The sequence below is a fragment of the Lytechinus pictus genome, chromosome 2, assembly GCF_037042905.1.
Source record: "Lytechinus pictus isolate F3 Inbred chromosome 2, Lp3.0, whole genome shotgun sequence".
Taxonomy (NCBI): Eukaryota; Metazoa; Echinodermata; class Echinoidea; order Temnopleuroida; family Toxopneustidae; genus Lytechinus; species Lytechinus pictus.
Window position 1 is genome coordinate 56,109,371 of NC_087246.1, and position 25,276 is coordinate 56,134,646.

The window sequence follows — 25,276 nt, forward strand, 5'->3', positions numbered from 1 at the left end:
ATATCAGTTAAAGTATTCACGGAAGTACAGTTAGCGTCTCAACATTCACTACTACTTTCGGCATTGAGTTAGTAACAAAAGAGTAATTAAAATAAAAGGTCCTTTGTGGGAACAAATAAGTAACAGTGATACAGAGAAACAAAAACACATAAAAAAAATAACGAATTCAAAAAGGTTCGAGAGAGGGCAGCATTTAGCAGAAATCTTCGTAGGCAGAGCGGACGAACGCGTCAGAGAGCAAAGACAGTAAAAATACATCTTAGATAATTACTGGAGAAAGAGATGCCCAAAGAAAAATAAATATAATAAGAAATGCAAATGATGAAAAATAACGATACTCCATACAGGTGGGCAAATAACAAGATCAAGCATATCGATATAAGCAAAATCCATATTGTGGACATGAAAACAAAACATGAAAAGAGGCGGCAATAATTTTTTGCCACGTACAATTGAAAATAGATAAAATTGTCGCTGTTGCTAATTTTGGTAAAGACATGCAAACAGGCAGACTTTAGTCTGCCTTGATCACTTTGCTAGATCCACATCGCTCAGGAGAGTGTTTCATTAAAGGACACACAAGAAAAAAAAGTTAAAAAAAATAGAAAGTAGGCCTATACGATTCATCCACTGGCGGATCCAGGGGGGCACATCGGGCACGTGCCCCCCCCCCCCCCTTTGAAAAGAAAAATTAAAATGTGTAATGTGAAAATGCCAGTAAAACTGAGGTGTGCACCCTCTTTTGATTTATTTTTTGCTTGTCAAATTTTTTCGGGTACGAAATATTCTTAATTTGTGGTTGAATGTTTTTTTGCGTGTCAAAATTTTCCATGTTCATAAGTTCATTTATTTGTAGTCCAAGTTCATGGAAATGTGCTTTTCAGTAGTAAAAAGAGATGTCTAGCAGGTTATCTTTTCGAATATACTGAGAAATGTCTTAAGTATCGGAGTGGCGAACCAGAGCGTTGATATCGATCAAGTTATAATAGATCACCTGACCATGCCGAGCGAGGACAAACTGACCGATCGGATAATTTCTGGACCGGGTTTGATGGAGCTGTTCAGTTCGGCAGTTGCAAATCTAGCAATTGGCTGCACAGTTATACCGACAAAACCCTCTCCAAACCGAGCCGGTCCGACCGACAGTCTAGCTGTCAATAGTAGATTTTGTCGGTCTCGAGTCGGTTTCGTCTGTGTGAAATGAGCGTTAAATACATAATATATAAAGTTGACAACCTCGGTTGTTGATTGGGTTTACCTATAACAACTAAAAGGAGGAGTTGCAAGAAACCTGATTTGCAATCTGTTGCAAATCGATACATTTAAAGACTTGATACTGTTTGTATAAAAGGCTTAAAGTGATTCGCACAATAATTGGCTCTCAATAAACAGTCAATAAGAACACATCTACATCTTTAAAAAGCGGCGCGACCAAAGGAGTACTTCCGAATGTCAAAATGATTTTTATCAAGACAGAAAAATGAGAGGTGATTCTTGGGTAGGCCTATTTGGCGAAATCCACAAAACTAGAGTTATGAATTCGTAAGTCGTAACTTCGTTACACGTGAGCAGAGCAACACCACTACTTGATCTGTAATTAAAATTATTTTGACCTCCTGAATATGATTTTCCTTTGTTTCGCCAGTTGATTTCATTATGCATTATTCCTTTCTGTTTATGCAATATTTGATTTAATGCGATTTATAATTCACTTACACTCAGAAATCCTTCATGTAATTTGATCCGTTACAATGAAGTTCTTTTATTTATTTATTTATTTATTCATGCATGTTCACAATATACAATGTAAAAGAATACACAGATAATGTATAAATATATGAAAACACAAGTAAATAATGAACATACAAAGGTGTTGCAACATAAGCTAAAAGCTTGATTGGTTTAAGCACCTTTAAACTGGTTTTGCATCCAAGAAAACAAAATAAAAATGTAAGAATAAGGAAGAGAGGAAAGAAAGAGAAGAATGTAAAAGTGATAGACTGCCGAGATATAACAATTAAGTTTCAAATTGTTATGAATATATGGTAGAGTAATTCAACAAAGTTAAATTCTTAATCTTCAGTTACGAATAAGAGAAAGAAAGAAGATTTAATTACTTACATGTATACGTTACTAGCAGTTTACACATTATGTAATTTTGAAAGGAGATTGTGCTTTACAGCCAATTTAAAAGAATGTGAGGTTTTCAAATTTCGAATATTATGTGGAAGAGAATTCCAAACATCTGAACCACGGTGTCTGATCGATTTATGAGCTAATGCGGTGCGGGGATTAACCAAATGTATGTTCGATGACTGTCTTGTGCTATATGAATGGACAGTGCTGTTAGGCTGAAACATTGAAGAAAATGAGTCAGGCAGCATATTGGCATTAAAACGGAACATAAATAAGGCAGTTTGCAAAAAATTTATATCTTCTACCTTCAAACACTTCAGCTTTACAAATAAGGGATTTGTATGGTCTCTGTAACCAGACCCAGTACATATGCGAACTGCTTTCTTTTGCAGGAGAAATATATTGGTAGTTGACACTTTTGATGTAGCCCAAAGAACATTGCAATATGAAATATGTGGCAGTACAAGAGTATTGTATATCATAAATAATATCCTATCATTAACAAATGTTTTTACCCTATATAATACACCAATATTTCTAGAAATTTTGGTAACAATATGAGTGACATGATCACTCCAGTCTAGATTCTGATTAACATACACACCTAGAAACTGTGTACACTGCCTTTGTTCTATTTCAACTCCATCTACTTTAATGCTTATTTGTTTGTTACCAGTAGATTTCCTCCCCTGAAAATGAACAAAATTTGTTTTCCCTAAATTCAGGGATAATAGGTTACTCCTGAACCATAATGTCAGCTTCGGAAGTTCAGAATTCAGTTTGCGCTCTAGAACATTTACATCACGATGTGAAATGAAAACATTAGTATCATCTGCAAATAAAGTGTAATGCAAAGCAGCTGAAACATCACAAATATCATTAATGTATATGAGAAATAGTAGTGGGCCTAGAATAGACCCCTGTGGGACACCACATGTTAGAGAAGAAACATCTGAGTCAGTACCCTTGTAATGAGTATATTGTCTTCTAAGAGATAAATAACTTGAAAACCATTGTTGTGCGACACCTCGTATTCCATAGTGGTCCAATTTACAAAGTAGAATCGAATGATCAAGTGTATCAAAAGCTTTGCTGAGATCCATGAATACACCAACAACATGCTCGCGAGCTGCTAAGGCAGTTGAAACACGATCATAAAACTTCAATAGTGCAAGGTCAGTGGAATTGGATCGTCTAAATCCATATTGTTCAGAATTCAAATACATCATCAAGATCATCCATAAATTTATAAAGCCTGTTATAGACAATTCTCTCTAAAGCTTTGGATAAACTGGGTAGTATTGAGATTGGTCTATAATTAGATACAGTCGCTGTATTGTCTTTTTTGTGAATTGGAACCACTTTGGCAAGTTTGAAACTAGAGGGAAATACTCCTGTTGAAAGATAGGTTACAGATGTGTACCACTGGGGTTATAATTGAACCGATAATCTGCTTTAGCAAGGACGTGCTTAATTCATCATAACCACAAGAGTAACTATTCTTAAAAGTACGTACTATATTCAGAATTTCAAGATAATCAGTTGGCTTAAAGAAGATGGAAGATTGTGACGAGTTATGCAGGTATTTCCTAAAATTGGTATCATGTGTATCTATTGTCTTAGCTTGATTTGGACCAACATTTGCAAAATAGTTGTTAAAGGTATTCGCAATTGCATCTGCTGAGGTAAATTCCTTTCCATCATGAATAAACTTGTTTGGGGTATTTGTATTATTTCGCTTACCTAATATATCTTTCACAGTTTTCCAAGTAGAGGAAATACTACCCCTTGCTCGTTCAAACTGTGAGGAATAATGTGACTTACGAGAGCAACGTATGACTGTTGTCAATTTGTTCCTATATTTCTTGTATTTATTTATATTTCCATCCGTTTTATCCTTAATACTACGCTTATAAAGAACATTTCTCCTCTTTATTGACTGCATAATGCCCCTGGTTATCCATGGGTGATATCCTCTTTTCTTATTGATTGATTTTTCATATGGAAAGTGTTTATTGAAAAAGAAGTGGAACCTGGTCCAGAAATTGTCATAAGCTCTATTAACATCACTAGTGGTGAGAACGTCCTCCCAATCTATTGACAGAAAATCTGTGTTAAGATCATTGATCCCTTCATTAGTGATCCTTCTCCTCCCTTTACATGTATGTACATCTCGTATTTTCGGTAAATTGCCAATTTTAATACTATACATTATACAGAACACAGGAAGATGATCAGATATTTCAGAATAAAACATTCCAGACTCATAATGACATTGAGACGCCTTTACAAGGATATTATCTATTAATGAGGATGAATGATTGCTAATCCTGGTTGGCTTATCAATCATGATATTGAATGCATTTGAATCAACGATACTTTGGAAGCTAAGGGAGTGATTGGATTTGGATAATAGATCAATATTGAAATCACCCATCACACAGACAGATTTACCAGATGAGTTAACAGTTGACATGAGGCATTCAAGATCAGCAAGAAAGTTAGTCACATCTGTGGTTGGTGGTCTATATATTAGACAAACTACACATTTCTTTCCATCAGGAAGATCAACCTCTATGCATAAACTTTCACCAGCTCCTCTCGTTAATGAGAGGTCGTTCCTAGTTTTGAAGGATAGAGAGTCCTGAACGTAAAACATCACTCCACCACCCCTACCATCTTTGTGTAAATCATGTTGTGAAATGTATGTATTGAAAGCTTATCAATTTTTTATATTTATCTACTTATTTCCCAGACAAACAATTTACTATCATTTAATATTCCTTTCTAGAATTCCACAACACAAGTAGTTTTAATACCATACTTTATCCGTTTTATTCATTTTGTAATTATCTGTGTTATTGTTTGAACAGTTTCGTGTCATTATTACGTTGTTAAATACATCGCAATTCTGCCTTAGCCGCGATCAAATCTATCTATCTTTCTACCTATCTGTCCATCTACCCATCTACTTATCTATCTATCTATCAACTCATAGTATAATATCTTTGTGTGTTCTTACATAAATACATCGCAATTCGGCCTTAGTCGCGATCAAATGTCTTGATTTTTATTAATAAACCATTTATCTATTTATCTACTCATTGTATAATATCTTTGTATGTTCTTATGATTTCAGCCCGCACTGGCTGCCAATCATGGATTGCCAATAAACCATTAATATTTTAATATTCTATTCTATACATGTATAATGAATACATTATCTGCACAATAGCATATATACGTAATTATACTCATATAAAAGTAAGGTTATCATAGACATATGTATCATCTATCTATTGTAGTAGGAAGTGGTATGTTTTCTCTTGTAGCTCTTCATTTGAACGTTTATACCATTTCCCCCTCACACTAGCAAATGAAAGGTTAAATCAGGAATAAAAAGGTTGGAGGAGCTAATGAAAACCTTTTTCAAATGTTATATCCAACAAAAACTGAATCCAACAATTCAAGTGTTTGGTTGAACCATTTAAAAAGGTACGTGCAACATTTAGCAAAATTTGACACTCCTCTAATCTTTCATTTGCTGATTTAACATTTTAGCTTTTAGAGAGCATTTGAATACATGCACGTTGTTATCACGAAGAATAAAAAGTGAAATTTGAGAAATATGAAAAGAATAAGAACTTAATGCGTCATGTATTTCATATTCATCATTCAAGTTTATCAATGACATGTTAGGTGTACTGCCTAAACGTGGCTCTTCAAGCCTCGATTCAATTTCATCGAACTTTCAAAGAACATTCAATCAACTTTCTTTTAGTTTGATGAGGACAAACAAGTTACGGTCGACTCTGAGTTCAATTATTTCCACGCTGCCATGAAAAGTGTCAAGAGAGTGCATTTATCCTGGGCTGTTTTACTGGAGTGATTTAGTCGTATCCATGGCAATATAATGTAAACATTGGAGGTGGTGTAATGCATGTCTAGTTATTAAGGAAGCATCGATATCTCAGACGGGATGGATAATAGTTGGCACTAGAAATATCGTTAGAATGAAAATGTTAGCTTAGTCCAGGATAGGCCCCATAGAAAATTGACTAAATCTTGTTTTTTTTTCATATATACAATATTTTTGATGGTTTCTTGTCAATTCGAGGTGCTGATTACAAATCTGAATGATGACACTCGTGTAACCTTCAGCATTTTCCGGAAATTGGCAAAATCCAATATGGCCGCCAAAATATGAAAATTACCCATGAAAATCATACAATTCCCCGCAAATTGGCTATAAAATGCATTAAATTGTGTGGCAGGAGTGAAATACTCTTTGAAAAAATATTTTTTGACAAAATGTTTATTTTCTTGATGGCCGCCATATAGGCTCCTGTACACTTTATTATGTACAATATGATAGGGGAAAACTAATTCTCACAAAAATCAGCCTTTATGTTAGCTGCAGAGCATTGAGACGTGACATTCAACCACCCACGACAATTTTTCACTCAATACCGGTGCCCTTAGTTGCCTATTTATTTTTTATTTACTGTTCTTTCTTTTTTGTTGCCATGTGCACTACCATGACTCAAGTCCAAATTTCAGGGGCAGATTTAGCCTTTTTTTCCAAGGATGGGGTTTGACTAAGAAATCTGACGAGCAAAAAAATAGAGAAAAAAAAGGTTTTACTACCAACTGAAGCTAATTTGGGTCCCGAAAAAATGAAAAGTACAAAAAGGGATTGGCTAAAAAATGTAGGTCATTCTTTTACCCCCCCCCCCGTAGATCCGCCACTGAATTTACATTTGTTCTGATTATCTTTGCAAGGTCGAATGGAGTTAAACCTTTATCGCGTACTGATTTTATTTTAATCTATCTTTTTGTGTGCATTTGCAATTTAATTAATTCTTATGTGAATCATTGTACAAGCATAATGTTCTCCAACCTTTAGCTACAAGGAATGTTCTAAAGTATCAATAAAGACCATTATTATTATCATTAATAGATCAAAATTAAGGATTTCATAGATAATTGTCAGAGCTGATAGCTAAACTGAAATGCCCCTCCCCTTCAAGTGAGAAATGTATTTTGACAATTACATGGGCAATTTTCACACGAGGGTTCCTCACATACACTCACAAAGTTTTACAGCCAAGAAAAAATAATAATATGAAGGGAAAATGGGGAAATATGATTTTGTTTTTCAGGATATTATGTTGAAGAAACGATCACAAAATACAATTTTTTTTAAAAGGTCAAGATTTTGCACGCTCGATTTGCTCATTCACAGTTTTTAAGAAAAACAAATGATTATTGTGAATATCCACCGAAGTTTTTTCATTCTTTTTGGATACTTCTTGGTAGAATACATTCATATAGGCCTACTCAATTGCATCATCGTGTTGGGTGGATGAAATAAATAAAATAAATAGTTGAAAGACATCCATCCCGATCTCAAAGTAATTTGAATAGATTAAACTTTAAAAAAATTAATATGAAAATTTCATCAAATTCAGATGTAAATTAAAAAGTTTTGGCATTTTAAAACTTTACTTGCTTTAGGAAACAGTGCTATGCATACCATGACCAGTTTGCGAGTGAGTAAGCAAAATGATGTAGTCATGCAATGGATATAGTCAATGAAATGTGGACATAGGGGTAATCCAGTATCATTGCCCATCTTGCACAAGTCTTAGGTCACTTGATCAAGGCTTAAATGCCAATTAGGGTCAATGAACGTAAAATTATATTAATAGTGTTTTGTATGAATAATTATTTATAGTCATTTTCAAAGTCAGCACTGCTGCTTTATCAAGTTTATATCAGTGTGTGCCCAAACCCGCCATCTGCCTCCTCATCGCCAGTATGACGTCATCACTGGTACCCCGATACCAGATTGAAATGAATAAATTAATCTGAAAGACAACTATCTATTCAATAAAAGTTCTGTTTAACATTATGTAGTAGTGAAAAGTCATCAGTCAGGAAACAGAAATATATTCAGTCATACAGAGTATAAAATAGTCTACAAATTAGCTTTTCGAAAAGCCATATCCAGTTACTTACACAACAGAGTGGGAGAAACGAAAGTTTCATATCAACCCTATTTGAAAAAAAATTTAATATTGGGATTGGTTAACATTGCCTTAATCATATTAATCGCCACTCGGTTGAGAAATACGTGGTATAAGGGCGACAAAAAGGGTCTCATTTAAGCTCAGGAGCATGTTCTTTCATTTTATTCAACAATCTGTTAATATTAGCCAACAAATTCAGATTATTTGTTTGTAAAATACTGTACGCACTAAGAAAATAGGTTCAACTTTGTATCTTTATAGGTGCAGACCAGATGTCACACTGGGCGCACCTTTAAGGAGCAACTTTGTACCTTTTTGGAAAGGTGCAACTTTGCACCTCTCTGAAAGGTGCAAATTAGGGAAAGAGTTCCATATGTACCCCACAAAAATAACAAAAGATTGTCGAGACTTACCGTTTGTTCACTTCAAAATTTTCTATGGATTTTTAAGTGTTGCTTGTCTTGCTTGGGACTCAAACTCACCTCGTTGTAACTGTAGTCAAGACAGTCAAGACCTCTTCCCGCTATGCTATAGCAAGAAACGCTGTACCAAATTTTTTTTTGCGATTATGTACTAGTCTAGACTTTCAGACCCTTAACTGACTAAATAAAACGATGTCTAAGGACAATTACACGCACTCGATCCTGCTCGAGAAATTTGACGGAATAAAGCCATATTTTGGTATTTATTCCAATTCTCCCATCATGTATACGTTCTATTTCAGGGCTAGATATATAATTTGAACTTTCTCCACATTTATTTTCAATTTTAGTGGGGGGAGGTACATCTGAAACTCGTCCCCAAATGAGCACCTATAAGGTGCAGAACGTCACCCCATAGGTGTTTATTTGCATCAAGAAAGGTGCACAATTAAACATTAAAGGTGCTCCCATTGTGACATCTAGTCTGCAATTTTAAAGGTGCAGAGTTAAACCTATAAGATTGCCACGGATTCAACTTTGACACGTTTTCCTATCAGCTTAGGATGCCACCGTGGCTGGCCGTCCGCATTGTCCGTTTGGCCAAGTTGGTTATACAGAATTCTTCTGTGCTGCACATGATCCGAGTTCATGACTTCTAAGTCAACCTTTTATTCCAAAATGATCAATTGGCCCAGATATAGGAAATGGTGGATCATTGGTGAATGGGGTAGACTAAAGCCTTAAAACGCACACCTAAGCTCAATGGCTGGTTCTCCATATTTAAGGATTTCTAAAAAGTTTTATAAAACAGTTACCGAATTATAATCTTTGCCAGCAACCCGATTTAAACATTTTTTTGCAATTAATTTCCCCCAAACAATCATGACAACCATAACATGTTCATAAAACATGCGAATTGTGTTTTTTTTAAATTCACTAGCCCCTGAACACTTACGATTTCTACGTATTCTATGTTCCCAGACCCTATAAGGTCTCTGCGACATTATTTAGGCTCAATTTTGCAATTGAAAATACAATTTTACTGTCATTACACGTATACAAGATGCACATTGGTACGCACACGCAAACAATTTTTTTGTCTTTTTCACTGCCAGGCAGGTTGAACTTTGCGATCATGTTGATGAGGATGAAGTCAAACTTGCACCCTGCCGCCATCCGCTGGCCTGGGCAGCCGCGGTGGCGGGTGAAAGTTGCAACAGTGCTCGATTAGTTGCTCTGCACCTTTTCCCCGCAAAGTTGCACCTTTCCTCCACCCATATTTCTTATAGTGTGTATGTATTTCATAGTAAAATATGACGAGTGAAGATAAACTTATTTATTTCCAAATGACTGAAAGTTTTTACTAGATTCAGCGGCCTCGTTAGCGCAGTAGGCAGCGCGTCAGTCTCATAATCTGAAGGTCGTGAGTTCGATCCTCACACGGGGCAGGCTGCCAACATTTTTATAAATTATTTTTGGTCAGCAACTCTGTAAAATGCCATGATTCGGTGCAAAGATGATCGAATTGTGTATTCACAGAATGAACTTTGAATTATGTATGTGATTTTTTGTTCGGTTTTCTGAAAGATTGTCACTATTTTTTCATTACATGCAAAACTAACCATCTTTATACCAGATTGTACCGCACCATCTTTGGAGCAGGACACTGCAACATGTTAATGATTGTTGCTATTAAGTGGTATTCATGTACACTCCATTATCTGGAAAGATGAACATTGACGATTTTACGCAAAAGTCATTGTTGAGAGGAATCAATACACATTTTCTATGACCTCGTCAAGTCATGTTGTTTATTCTATATCATATCTTCCTCAACAGCAATTCAGCAAATCCCCAAATTCAACAAATTCGATTAACTTTATCAATAATGAATATTTATTCTTAGCTGATATCAGAGTTCTGATCACGAACGGTTTTTATCCCAAATAATAATGTTTGAATTTGAATTGGGCCTGCTATTAAACGCTAACCAATAACTGTGTTTGCCCCTTAATGATATGTAACAAACATTCGAATGATCCTCACTGCACTCGCCAACAGAGCCGGTTTGATTGGCCATTTCATTATTTGCTCAAACGATTCTCTTTCTTTAACACGTCAAATAAGAAATTATCAATACAAATCCTAAAATAGAGAATCGAAAACTGTTTTCTGATTACTAACGAGATAATTGCAATTCCCTATCCAATTTGATGTGTATCACATTCTATTTTGTTTGATGTTAATGTATTGATTGTTTCTTTTTCCATGTATATTTCGTTATGTAAAAAAAATGAAAATCCGTATTTCATTGTTCGAAATAGAAATCTGAGAATAGAAATATTCCGAAATTTCATTTCGCCCAGTTGATCGTTGGCCCGGCAGCCACTGTGCAGCGCCAGATCGACAAGGCTCTAGCCCTTAAACAAACGTTGAACGCCAAACAGGGTAGCAGCAACTCCCATCTTTTTACGTCTTTTGGTCTGACGCGGCCGGGGTTTGAACCCCCGACCTCCCGGTTGTGAGACGAACGCTTTACCAATTGAGCCAACTGTACACTGCTGGTAGGTCCAATAATATTTTTAGACTGCTGAATTAATAATTTTTGTTACCCCAATAAAAAAATAATTATTAATCATAACAATATATTTTTAGGAGTTGACCTATTTCCTGCAAATGTATTGCTTTGTACATAACTTTGATATATCACATATGTCTACATTTTAGACCTAGTACTTACCCCCCCCCCCTTTCCCGTTACCTTCTGTCTTTCTTGCTGTAATTTATAATTACTTTGAACAACATTATTTCATTTACTTTCGAACATTGATGATACAGGTCATGTGTTGTCAAGTATGGCAATGGAGCAAAATCATCGTCAACTTGAAAAACTTTGAAAGATAGAAATATGCTTTTGATTTGAAAAAGAAAATATATGTGGAGGCCATCAGAGTCGCGGCAAGGCTTGAAAGTTGCTTCATGTGAGAGAAGACGCAATGGGGAGAAGGAAAAAGAGGAATAGAATTATAAAACGCTGTTCATATAAAAAAAAATGCAAGTAAACTCCAATTACTCTAATTTTATGGAACTATTTGTAAGGGGACTATGACAGGCATTATATACCCTACAATAGGGCTTGACTCCTTTGGAACATATTCACATAAAATGGCATTATGACTGATGCTTTTGCATTGATGAAAATTACTTTATGCTAATCATACAAATTGGTTAAGAAGTCCCCGGGACTTTTTCCTCACATCTGATTATAGAAATGCCCATTTCATTGTCATGAATAATGATCGCTCCGAATTTCACTTTGAACAATATTGCAACTCATTATTAATCAGATTATTTGCAATTTATGTCTCAATTCATAGATATACATGTACATTAAGAATTTAACTACAGTATTCATGAGGCAAATGAAGTTAAAAAATGGGATTGCACTGAAACCAGAATTACTCAGTTAATAATACAAGTAAGGAATTGATTTATAGAATTACATTAAAATTTAAACTACAGTATTGATGCGGCAAATGAAGTTAAAATTGAGGATTGTACTCAAACCATTAACTTTATTAGAATTTACCTTGGAGTACCTACAAATAAACCAATGTTCGACACCATATATTATACATTCTCTCGCGATAAATGATATTACCATTTTAATGGACGCATGGATGATTTTGTGGAGAATAATCGGCACCACGCACCTGAAAACCTATAATTGCCGAATCATCTGATCATCTGCCAATAATGCAAAATGTCAGTACAATAAATTCACGGCCTTGTATCAAAATGGGAAAAAGTTTATCGTATTCAATAATTAAAATGGGTCAGACATTAATTTGATGAAAAATCATATCATTTATGCTTATATACCGTATCCATGTCTATAGGCCTACTTATTAGATGGGGGAGGGGGTGGGTCGGAGGAAGTCCTGGATAGCGTTTCCACCCACAAGTTTCTATAAGAACTATGCTCTGTAGCCAATCACAATCAAGGAAAGACAGCAAATATTCATAAAATGCACTCGAGGTTCACTTCTCATTTCCCCCAAATCTTGAAGCTTTTCTCCCTAGGACATTATATATCAGAGTCACCCGGATTAATACGACACTTTAATGAATATACAGATCACACATTATATCGTTTTGTCATGTTAGAAGACTAGAGTGATAATCTTAGAGTCTTGCTGGTGTTTTCTCAGGAACTGTCAACTTGTGATGACGTCCCCTTGAAATATCTATTTTTATAGGCCTTACGCCAATAGGCGTTTAAAATCCCGCGACCGGGAGAGTATTTCATTAGCGCCGGCATCAATATCATTGGTGATCAATAAACCTACATCACTTTAAATCATTTTCCTGGAGATGTGATATTCATACTCAATTTAATTCTCTCGGGATGCTTTTGTGTGTTTCGCTGGAAGATTTTCTTCTTTGGAACTATCGGATTTAAACCGAAAGATGCCTGTAACTTGGATGACATATGTAAGTATATTCATATTTCTTATTTCCTTTTCAGTGATATCATATTTGGCATTCATTTTATCTTATTTATATCTCGTGTCTTTCAATATAAGGATTTGCCTACATCATAAGCTTTCTTGTTTATCACCATCGATTTGGTAATAATTTCTACCAGATACATGAATTCGAATTCTTAGTTTTTTTAAGAAGTGTTTGCGATTAAAAAAAAAATTAACCCTGTTGTTAATGGCCCTATAAAAATGATGCAAATCATCTTCACATTGTTTTTCAATATATTTACAAACTTTTCTCAACCAATTTTTTTCTCTAAATATGAATTCGTATATATTCGTTTTTCTTGATATCTAATATTTTATTACTTAGATTGTGAGAGATATGTCTGGTTTTTATTATTTAGGTTATTTGATAATTATATAGACCAAATGTACTATTGATTTTTTTTTAAATGCGCTATTAGATGAAAATTATATTTCAAAATGAAATAAAATTGTAAAAAAAGACAAATTTACATTTAAACGACTACTCGTATATTCCATTTATTCTTATTGAATACAAGCCACTTAAGTTTTGCATAGATTTGACTTACGAAAGCAATCCTTTTGAAAAACAACCAAACAAAACATAGGCCTACACATATTTTAATGAACCTTGGGGTTTCCGTTACTTGTTGGTTAGTGCAGTCCACCGTCTGGTGTCATCTCATTCTAATTTAGCTAGACAGGTGTTTTGATAAATCTTAAAGATAAATTAAATTTATGTATGGTTGCAGCCCCCCTCCCCCCTTCCCTATACCGGAGTTTAATTTGTCTGTATCTCCTGCGAGCAATATCTAATTTGCCTTCCTTAAAAAAACCCAATGAAATCGAGAATTAACATTATCATTACTATAATATTTCTGTAAAACATCAAGCATGAACATTGTATACCGAACTCTGCATTACTATCGATATCCGTTAAAAATGTTATTTGCTTTTTTTTCTTCAGGTAGGTCTCTTGCTTATGTTTTCGGCATTTGCTGCTGCAGGCCACACCAATCAAAATCCAAGCAAGAGTAAGTATGGTAGGTATTTATCAGAATCGTATCAGCTTGTTTATCGTTACTATAAATTCATTTATTGATGTTAACACAAATAAAAAGGAGAACATTAAAGACCCAGAATGGAGCTAGAAGTGAATTTGACAAATGATGATGATGATGGGTTCTTGTATAGCGCCGGTATCCGCCTCAGCTGGGCGCTCATGGCGCTTGCTCAAAAATAGGAAATATCTCACAAATTTCAATGTCTTCAAACAGTGCTTAGGATCATCATTCAGTTCAAGTACTGTCCTAGTAATGGATAGGAAATATACAAGCTACATAGTTACAAGGTAAATTTTATGCATATTCTCAGCTTGAACGCTGAGCAGTTTGATGATAACCACGGATTGTAAGGTTTCGACACTAGGCTTTATCAGCTTGTTAACGGGGCCTGAATTATGTGACGTCACATTTTGTCAAGAGGGTTGCGATTCCATACCATAAATTCGAGTTTCTTTCTTCAATTTGCGGAGGAAAATGTCGCTAACAATTATCCGGTACTCATATTGATGGAAACATTCAACTCTTCACTAGGTTTTTGTGATTTCTTTGTTTGGCTCTTATTGGTCCGAAATCGCTATGTCAGGAAGTGTTGTTACATAATTATAATCTGAATGCAGATAGATTTGGAAAGCTGCCCAAAACAAGTGGGAAATAAAATATGGCAAAAACTAGTCCAAAGCTGTAGATATCCTCATCACAAGCTGGCGGGAAAAGACATTTCTCTATGTGATAGAAGTGAAGAAAATAAAATACGTAAATCTGGAAAGCATAAAAATCACTTGGTTTTTCTATGTACAAACCTATGTAATCACAATGGTTCTAATACAACATGACGTCATTGTCTTGAGCCCGGTGAAATACACAAGAAGGCCTATTTTCGAAGGTTGATGATTAGCGCTACTCTTAAACAAAATTCTCAGCCGGTAAGTGGTGAAAATGCACAAAGCCTTGCAATGATGTGTTTAGTAGCTTATAAGTTTTCGATTGGTATATGATTTGTCATATTTACTTATTTGGTCCATCAAGAGTAATTGCCATGGTAACATTGCTCGGTAAACAATTGAATTTAAGGTTTGCCTGCAAGCTCTCAGTTAGGCCCAATGCGCATAATTGAGTGCTATATTGCGTCAACCACAATGACCAGAAACTATGCCATATAATCCTAAGGTGTAAAGAGCATAAATCAAACTAAATGGAAATGGATCTTTAAAAAATATTGATTAAAATGAATGATGATATTCAAATATGAACACCTTTTTATTCTCCTTTCTCTTGTCCTAATTGTTGTTCCCATCATACATCCTTTTTATTTCTATCTTAATCTTCAGGACTGTGCCCTTCTGGTTTCCATCACTGGAACTCATCATGTTATTACATAGATTCGTCATCTCTGAAAACACGTGATGATGCTCAGATCATGTGCTCGAATCTCGAATCCCAATTGGTCGACATCACATCAATCGAAGAAGGTGAATTCATCCGATCACTTGCGCTCGCTGAGAATACAACTATCCCTTATTGGATTGGCTTGGAAGATAAAAATAAGGTCTGGCATTGGATGGACGGATCACCTTTGACCTTTACCAATTGGGATTTCGTCGAAAATGGCCCCCAAAATGTTGGTGCAGACTGTATTCGATTGAAACCTACAGGATCAGGGTATCGCTGGAACGATAATAGATGCGATAGTGATTATTTGGCTCTGTGTGAAGGGAGAGAAACAGGTAACTATGGGCGTGTTCCTTCTCACACCCTTCCCATTTCTGTTTTGAACCTTTCCTCCTCTTTTACAGTCAATCACAGTAAGATTCATTTGGCAATTTAGGGATAAGAAGTACCGATTATAATGTAAAATGAATTAATCTCGTATAAATTACCATGTTTTCTCTTTATCTACAGATAGTGTCTGTTCCGATCTGGATTTGTTTAACTCTTCTTGTTATTATGTGAGTGATAGCGATCTTCATCGAGACCAAGCCCGGGTTTATTGCCAAAGAGATGGAGCACATCTGGCTTATATAGAGACAGAAGACGAGAATGATTATATTTTTGATTTTATCATGAGTGAGTTAATAATGGCTGTATGGCTCCATGAGACACGAACGACAATGATTTATAAAAATACATATATATATATAAACTCCTCAAAAAAAGTTTGGAAATCTGACTTTGTTCGATAATCCCTCCTCGGTTTTAGTGAATATCAATGTGTTATTAATATCACTAAATAGATCATTTAATTTCATTTAAAATGATACCCTACATGATATGATTATGGTTCACATGGAGGTGCAGTGCCTTGAAATGTGGGGCAGGGTCAAAATTCAAAAGTTGCAAAATGACACAATATTGTTCTTTTTTCCGTGGTGATGAGTGAGTTTCTCATCGGTTTCTTTTGGCTTTGATCGATGATTCCTCCTCAGTTTTAGTAAATACCAATGTGTAATCAATATCAATGAATAGATCATTTAATTCTCTTTAATATTATACTTTACATGATATGATTATGGTTCACATGGAGGTGCAGTGCCTTGAAATGTGGGGCAAGGTCAAAATTCAAAAGTTGCAAAATGACATAATATAGAAAGTCACTGTTTTGTTTTAATTGTTTTCATGCACCTTAACATCAACATTTACATGGAATCAAACACACCTCTGCACAAGCAAACACATAACAAACAAACAAACATGCATGGGTATTTCAAACCACGACTCAAACCATGTTATCTCACAGGACCATTGCGACAGAAGCAGGGGCTTGAATAAATTTTCATCTCTATTGACACAGACAAAAGAATCATGTTCTGTATTGACCCTTCATGACTATTTCTGCTCGTTTTGCAGCTTTTCAATTCAGACCTCATCCAAAACTTTTGAATCTTGCTCTTTTCGTGATAGCATGATCATAACAAGCATGGTATCGTTTCAAAGAGAATTAAATGATCTTTTGAATGATATCAAATATGTATTGTGTAAAATTTGGAGTTGGGAGAAATTAATGGCCAAACTCAGATTTCCAAACTTTTTTTGCTCGTTTTTTCAGCTTTTCAATTCAGACCTCATCCAACACTTTTGAATCCTGCCCCTTTTCGCAATTGCATGATCATAACAAGCATGGTATCATTTTAAAGAGAATTAAATGATCTTTTGAATGATATAAAATATGCATTGTTTAAAACTGGGAATTGGGAGAAATAAAGGCCAAACACAGATTTCCAAACTTTTTTTGAGGGGTTTATATTCCATCTGAAGTTATTTTTCAGACGCGTTGTGTAGGCGAAAAAAGGGATCGAAAATTATTTTCATAAAAGAGTTAAAATTTAATAGCTACCAAGTTTTCTAATTTAAAAATAAATATGGTGACTTCCTTTCAGTTCTAAAAAAAGGTGCCTCTGCTGATACATACGGATTCCTTTTTTTTTCATAGAAGGAATTTATTTTGAAAGGCAAAAATTATCATTTGTGCTCAAAATTTAGTGAACACCTTATCAGAATGCGCTCCTTCATGCTGAGTGCTGAATGTAAACTACAACACTACAGATAAACAAATAAAATATTTTATCACCAGACTTCACCATTCAATATCTAAAACCTGACAGAAGTTCATTTTCTGGTGGGATTCACTAACTTTTGAGCACCACTGTAAAAGCCTATTGTATTTTCCATAGATGTATAAATAACTTTATCAAAGTAGACCTGTATAAAGTGAAATGACAAATTATCTCGCATATCACGAACAAACCACATATGACGTGCAAATGAATGCATTTTTCTTTAATTAAACAAAAATGATTTCAATTATATGAAATATTTTCGCTGCAGACCGTACAGCAATTTACGGGTTCAACCAATTCTACTGGATCGGTTTGACGAGGCGTCTTGCCGGCAGTGCCCAAGATAATCTCGCTTGGATGAGTGGAGAGCCACTGATATATTCTAATTTTGGTGATCTAAGCTTCGGTAGTGGATGCCTTCAGATAAAGCAGACTAAGTACACCACATGGATTGCTTCAAGGTGCAAACTTGTCAATGGATATATATGCAAGAGGAAAGGTAAAGTGCAGAAAACTCCACATATTATTAATCAATGCGATCACAAAGTATTTACATATTGCGAACATAAACAATTTCAAATTGTGACATTCTGTTTAATTTTCCAAATTCACTTGCTTTGATAGGCATACCCAAGTGGACTTTTCAATTTCAAAGAAAGGAGAACTCTTTAAAAAATCTATTCATATTTAAATAGATAGCTAATTATCAATAGAGCACTTATTAGATGTTTTTAAAAAGAAACGACAGAATCTGTTCAAAAATTAAAATTGAAACATTAAATAAATGTTTCAAATTGAAAAAAAAACAATAAATACAACTCCCGGATACAAATACGACTACTACTACTACTACTACTACTACTACTACTACTACTACTACTACTACTACTACTACTACTACTACTACTTCTACTAATACTAATACTACGACTACTACTACTACTATTACTACTACTACTACTACTACTACTACTACTACTACTACTACTACTAATACTACTACTACTATCGCTGCTACTACTACTTCTAATACTAGGCCTTCTGTAACTACTACTACTACTAGTACTACTATCGCTGTTGCTACTACTACTACTACACTACTGCTGCTGCTGCTGCTGCTACTACTACTACTACTACTACCATTACTACTATACTACTACTACTACCACCACCACCTATACTACTACTACTACTACTACTACTACTACTACTACTACTAGTACTACTACTACTACTACTACTACTACTATTACTACTACTACTACTACTACTACTACTACTACTACTACTACTACTACTTCTATCTACTACTACTACTCCTACCATCACCACTGCTACTACTACTTCTATCTACTATTACTACTACCGCTACCACCAATACTGTTAAAAGTACCACTGCTTAAAAATTAAAATTGAAATTTAAAAAAATGTTTCAAATAAAAATACTACAACTAGTAGTTATGTATTTATTTTATTCATTTCGTTTCGTTTACCCATGGTTACCCCGTCAGTGGGCTAAGCACTGTTTTTCTTGGGGGTCCTGCAAACAAGTAACAAATACATACAAACAATGAGCACAAAGAACAAAAGAAGAAAAAAATATGCAGGGTATTATCTGTGTACATGTACATGTATGTAGAACGAAAGTTAATATATATATATATTGTGCGTATGCAAATACATACAAGTCTAAATTTCCTTTTGCCATATCTTCATTAAATGATTTTATATTTACTTGCTACTCCCTGGATCCAGCCAAATAGGGTTAGATGTCTAAATTTAGTGGTTTCTCGATCTCCTGTAGGATGTAGCGAAGGATTGTCTTGAAATTGCAATACGGATACCACTATCCAGCTGATTTCAAAGAATGGCATCACTATGAGAGAAGCCCTCCTTTTCCAGCCTGCGTGCGTACATGCGGTAACGCTACGACCATTCTGCACTGAGTATCTGGTTCTGTACGAGTGAACATTATCATGATTACATGATCTTATAACGAGTTCAGAGAAATACATTGGTGCTTCCCCGCTAAGAATAGTGTGCATAGTTTTGCATTTAAGGTATTTCCACCTTTCTTTAATCGAAACCCATTTCGGTCTGTGGAGCGCATTTTCAATTGGTGGTGAGGAATCCACTTTTAGAATTATACGGGCCGATCCATCCTTTCAAGTGAGTAGCCATCCAGTCCAAGTTCTCCGTCAGTTACTGTGCGATCTAACGATGTTTCTGAGGTTTCCTCCCCAGTTTTCCCTTTAGGTGATCGTATTTTCCGAGAAGACTGTGGATGTTCAGGTGAGCGACCCGAAGCCCTCTGGTTGTCACATTGATTGGGTAAGTACTGTCCGGTGATGCACTGTCACTATCTGGAATATTGACTTCAGCCTCGGATTGATGCAGACTTAAAAGAACTGAGTAAAGATGGTGAGATGTGATGGTAAGTATTTCTTAACACAGGTCATCTACTTCGTCTGCTTATCTTTCTCCGAGATATACCGACTTTAGATAGGTTCCTCCATAATAAAGGGGTATCACAGGCCTAATTCAATCCCCATAGACTCGTGTGTTAAAGTGGTACCTAAAAAGAATTCCTTAAAAATAAGGAGGAAATTCGAGGGTTGAATGTTTACTATCAGTGGATAGGATAAATATCTGACATTCCATATCTGACCAGAAAAGGGTACCTCGACCGGCTCATTTTAAAAATAAATCAGTATCCTGTAATAAATCTGTATTCGTGTATAGCACCCAAGGAACACTAAACATTAGATAGGCCTTGATCAATTGCAATTGTGAAATTGGTTCATGAGAACTTTAGAATTTGGCTGAAGAGTGGTGGATTCAAGAGGGGGGGGGGGGTAGAGAAAGGCATAGTAAGTATGTGGGGGGGGGGGGTGGCTGAGAATGAGTGCTACTGCTATATTGTTCTAACTTTTACTTACTTCTAGCCAGACTAGCCCCATCCCATTTAGAATACAAGCCATCTAGCCCCTCCTCTCTCTCTCTTACAGTACACCCCTTGTCATAGGAAGATGTGAACGTATAGTATGCTTGTATGTTAATTCTCATTTCTTTTTATTGTTATCTCATTTAACTCATGTGAATCTGGTATTTATATTGTGGGCAGTTCTTGAATCCAGATATGCACACTATTCATATCATTATAGGACTTTGGGCCCTACATTGCATCCATTGTTAAACTACATATAAGCAGATAGGATGTGTGTATATCCATAGGGCACTAGACATATAGGAGTAACATTAAACTTGTCATTACATAACACATATGTATATTTCATGCATTTCTTTGCTATAAGGTGAGTGTACAGATGTTGAAGAAAAGCCAGGAAGGTAAATTAAAAAGAAGCCTCCATGTGTCATACAATAAAGGTCACACGGGCCTAATTACAACTGGCAGTCAAAAAATATTCATTCGACCCAACCCATTCTAAATTTTTTAATTTGATATTGCTGATTGACAAAAATGAATGAATATGATTGACAATCTAACACTGATTCTAGGGAGGGCACCTACTGAACTTCTTTTTTCCAAATTGGAATGATATATCACCACTATGGAACTAAATTTTTACGGGCGGAAGAATTAGGGCCATTTGACTCTCTCAAGTGATGAATTTGATCCCGTCAGGTGTAGTCTTCATAAATGCTGATTTATTTTCAAAATGAGCCGGTCGAGGTACCCTTTTCTGGTCAGATATGGAATGTCAGACATTTATCCTATCCACTGATAGTAAACATTCAACCCTCGAATTTCCTCCTTATTTTTAAGGAATTCTTTTTAGGTACCACTTTAACACACGAGTCTATAAGGATTGAATTAGGCCTGTGATACCTGGGGTCAAGTCGCTGTTGTTGTAAATGGACCGTGTTTATAGTGCCAACAGGGATGCACTATTGTATACATAAGGTGCGCCCTCTGGTGTCGATTGGGTTCGGAGCTCGTCCAAAGCATTTCTTTGCTCTTCAGTACTGTTATTTGGGATTGGATTTGAGCTGACATCTGCAGCTTGCAGTAAAAGATATTGCATGGAATGTTGTGATGAAGTTCGGGTAAAAACTCAGTCTTTCCCAGAATATTTGTGAGATTTACCAGATTCAAGTTGGGGAAAAGAGGTGCCATCATTGTTTAAATCGTTATATATACAGTCCAAAAACTGCATAGAATTATAGCAGACACAGTAGAGAAAGTGTTTTATAGAACATCATTGTAAGTATTCAATACTCCCTTCGGGTAGCTCAAAAGCTATTCAGCACTCAAGTTCACGGATTGGTGGACATCAAAAGGCAATGGTTTGTAGAGGTTGCTGTATCATGGCTTCTCTCCTGTACAAGATAGTCCTTCCGTGGCCAAAAAAGTGACCTTACTGGAGAAATGTAGAAAACTCACAAAACTAGTCCTGCGGGTTCCTCATGTCTCAAAAAATCAATTTATCAACATCCTGAACAACCAAACAAGACCGAACCATAATACAAAGCACAAATGTCTAGAGCTGATGTGGTGAGCTAAACTCATCAGCAGTGTGCTCCAATCATGGGGAAACTACAATAACAACTACTACTACTATTACTCCTACTACTAATACTACTACTACTACTACTACTACTACCACTACTACTACTTCTACTACTATTACTACTACTACTACCACCACTACTACAACTACTACTATTATTACTCCTACTACTCCTACTACTACTACTACTACTACTACTACCACCACCACTACTACTACTACTACTACTACTACTACTTCTACTACTACTTCTACTACTACTTTTACTTCTGCTCCTACAGATAGGCCTATTGAAAAAATAACGATAATGTTATAATAGTAATGCTATAAATAATATGAATCTAACACAATTTTACACATTTGCAGAGCTTTCGAGACATCGGCACCAAAAACGTGAAAAACGGTTCACGATGAAACGAGGAAACAGCGTACCAATTTCGGAATCTATCATCGCTGACGTCACAACAGCAAGTACCATAGGATGTGCATCTCTATGTACATATCATCAAGAGTGTGTATCATTTGCCTACAATCATATGAATAGGAGATGCATCGTATCTAATAAAGCAACTGGGACTAGTTCTGGAGGGCAAGAATTCTACCAGTACACCTCTGTTTGAACATTAATATTCCCATGCTCTTTGTCCCCATTGCCGAACTTATCCCACCCAGACCCGATCAAACCCGATCAATATATATTTTCGGCCAGATCGCTCAGCAAGGATATCGGGAATGCACTTTAGATTCAGATTCAGATTCAGATTTATTTCCAACAGAAATAACATAAATATTGATACAAATCATTTTCATACATTGTAACAAATATTTGCGATACAAATCATTGTCATTATAATCATATTAAAAAAACATCCATGATAATTAACATATAAAGATATATACAAAATGTGGTGCCTTTCGTAGACAAATTATAATATATAATTTAAATAGAAAAAAAAGGTATCTGTGGAAATGGGAGATTCACTCTAAAGCAAAGCTTGTATAATGTGAAACTCCCTCAAGGAAGAGAAAAGATGAGAGAGAGAGAGAGAAAGAAAGAGGGGGGGGGGGAGAGACGCAATGGTTGCTATTTGCCTACGGAGACTTACTGAATAGATTAAAAAGAACAAGATAACCCACAGAACAAGACAAAACTAATAAAGAGTAAAATACCACGAAGAAAAAAAAAACAAGAACAGGACGACAAACATGACAAAAGGAGAAATAAACATAAATAGAAACAGGACGAATTGCGACCGAAATTAGAGAATAAAACAAGATGATAAAGACTAATAAAAATAACTTGATGTCTGAGAGGAGATGATAACGAGCGGGAATTAGTAATGAAGACCTCGGTAGGATTTAAGTAAGAAGTTTTTCAGTTTTCTTTTAAAAGAATGTATGGAAGGGCTGTTTTTATGTTAGTTCCAAAAACTAGGGCCATCGAACATCAATGTACTCTTTGCCAATAAAGTTCTAAAACGGGGTAAATGAAATTCGTTAGATTGCCTTGTAGGGTAATTATGAAAAAACCGATTAAGAGGAAACAGAGAATCAAATACACGTGGAAGAATATTTTCGTTATATTTAAACATAAATTGCCCGAAATGAAATAAGTATAGGTCGTTTATCTTCAGCAATTTGTTGTCAAAAAATAGTGGGTCAGTGTGTGAACGAAAAGCTGAATTATGAATAATACGAAGGGACTTCTTTTGCAGCAATAACAGTCTATCTAAAGTGGTTTGATGGGTGCTGCCCCAGGCAAGTATCCCATAATTAAAGCATGGACCTACTACACAGGTCCATGGTAGGATCAAAGAAGAAAATAGCATTAAAAGTGATGACGACGAAAAATTCAATTTATTGATAATGCCAATATTTCGCGAAATAATCTTACAAGTACAATCTATGTGGTATTTCCAGGAAAGCTTATTATCCACGGTAACACCGAGAAATTTAATGAATGTGACACTTTCTAAATTAGTGTTATCTAAAACAATGTCCATCGGAAGTGTATCGATGGAATTGCTAAATAGCATATATTTAGTTTTAAGTAGATTAAGAGACAATTTGTTGGATCTTATCCATTCTGTGACTTTTAAAAGTTCATTATTAATAGTATTTACTAAGGTATATGGATTTTTATGGGAATAAAATATATTGGAATCGTCTGCAAAGAGTATAAACGAAAGGACATCAGATGATTTACAAAATTAATATAGATGATAAATAATAACGGCCCTAACAAACTGCCTTGCGGGACTCCACAATTAATAGATTGCATGTTGGATGCATGACCATCCAAAGATACAAATTGACGTTTATCAGACAAGTAGTTTCTGAACCACTCCAAGGCCTTCCCGCGCACCCCATAATGAGAAAGTTTATGTAATAAAATATCACGGTTAATGGTTTCGAAGGCCTTGGAGAAGTCCAGAAAAATGCCGACTAGATGTGAGCAATTATCAAAAGCGTGGGCCACTTTATCAACGAAATTCAATAATGCATGTTCTGTGTTATGTTTTTTCTCTAAATCCAAATTGAAAGTTAGAAAAAATGTTGTGATATTTTAAAAAATCAATTGTTTTGCTATAAACCACTTTTTCTAAAATTTTGGACAAGGACGATAATAAAGAAATTGGGCAATAGTTACTGATACTTAGCTTGTCACCCTTTTTGTACAATGGAATGACCTTGGCAATTTTCATGTGATCAGGGACTTGACCAGAGGTTAGAGAAAGGTTAAAAATATATGTCAAAGGATCGACAATTTCAGATATTATGCCTTTTGAAATAAAGTTATTGACATCATCATAACCAGGACTTTTTTTATTTTTCAAATTAGATACAATTTCAGTAATATCTTTTTTGACTACGGGAGTGAAAAATATTAACTAGAATTAGGTGTACCTAGATAATCATAAAAATGTTTTGTCGAAGGGGGATGTCTCTAGCTAGGTTAATTCCTATAGATGAAAACTAATCATTAAAAACAGCTATATTTTCAGGATCTCCAATGATATCACCG

General features: G+C 35.3%; 1 protein-coding gene and 1 non-coding gene across 2 annotated transcripts; both read left to right on the top strand.

Annotated features, from left to right (window-relative positions):
• The first annotated feature begins 9,965 nt into the window (after positions 1-9,965).
• On the top strand, positions 9,966-10,038 carry TRNAM-CAU (transfer RNA methionine (anticodon CAU)). The gene has a single exon. It is a non-coding gene; the product is annotated as a tRNA-Met (tRNA).
• A 2,486-nt stretch (positions 10,039-12,524) lies between these two features.
• Positions 12,525-23,462, top strand: LOC135153319 (C-type mannose receptor 2-like). The gene is made up of 6 exons (XM_064095864.1): positions 12,525-13,084; positions 14,069-14,135; positions 15,494-15,889; positions 16,065-16,229; positions 17,988-18,218; positions 22,618-23,462. The coding sequence occupies exons 1-6, from the start codon at positions 13,061-13,063 to the stop codon at positions 22,869-22,871; spliced, it is 1,137 nt and encodes a 378-aa protein (XP_063951934.1). The 5' UTR covers positions 12,525-13,060; the 3' UTR covers positions 22,872-23,462.
• The last annotated feature ends 1,814 nt before the right edge of the window (positions 23,463-25,276 follow it).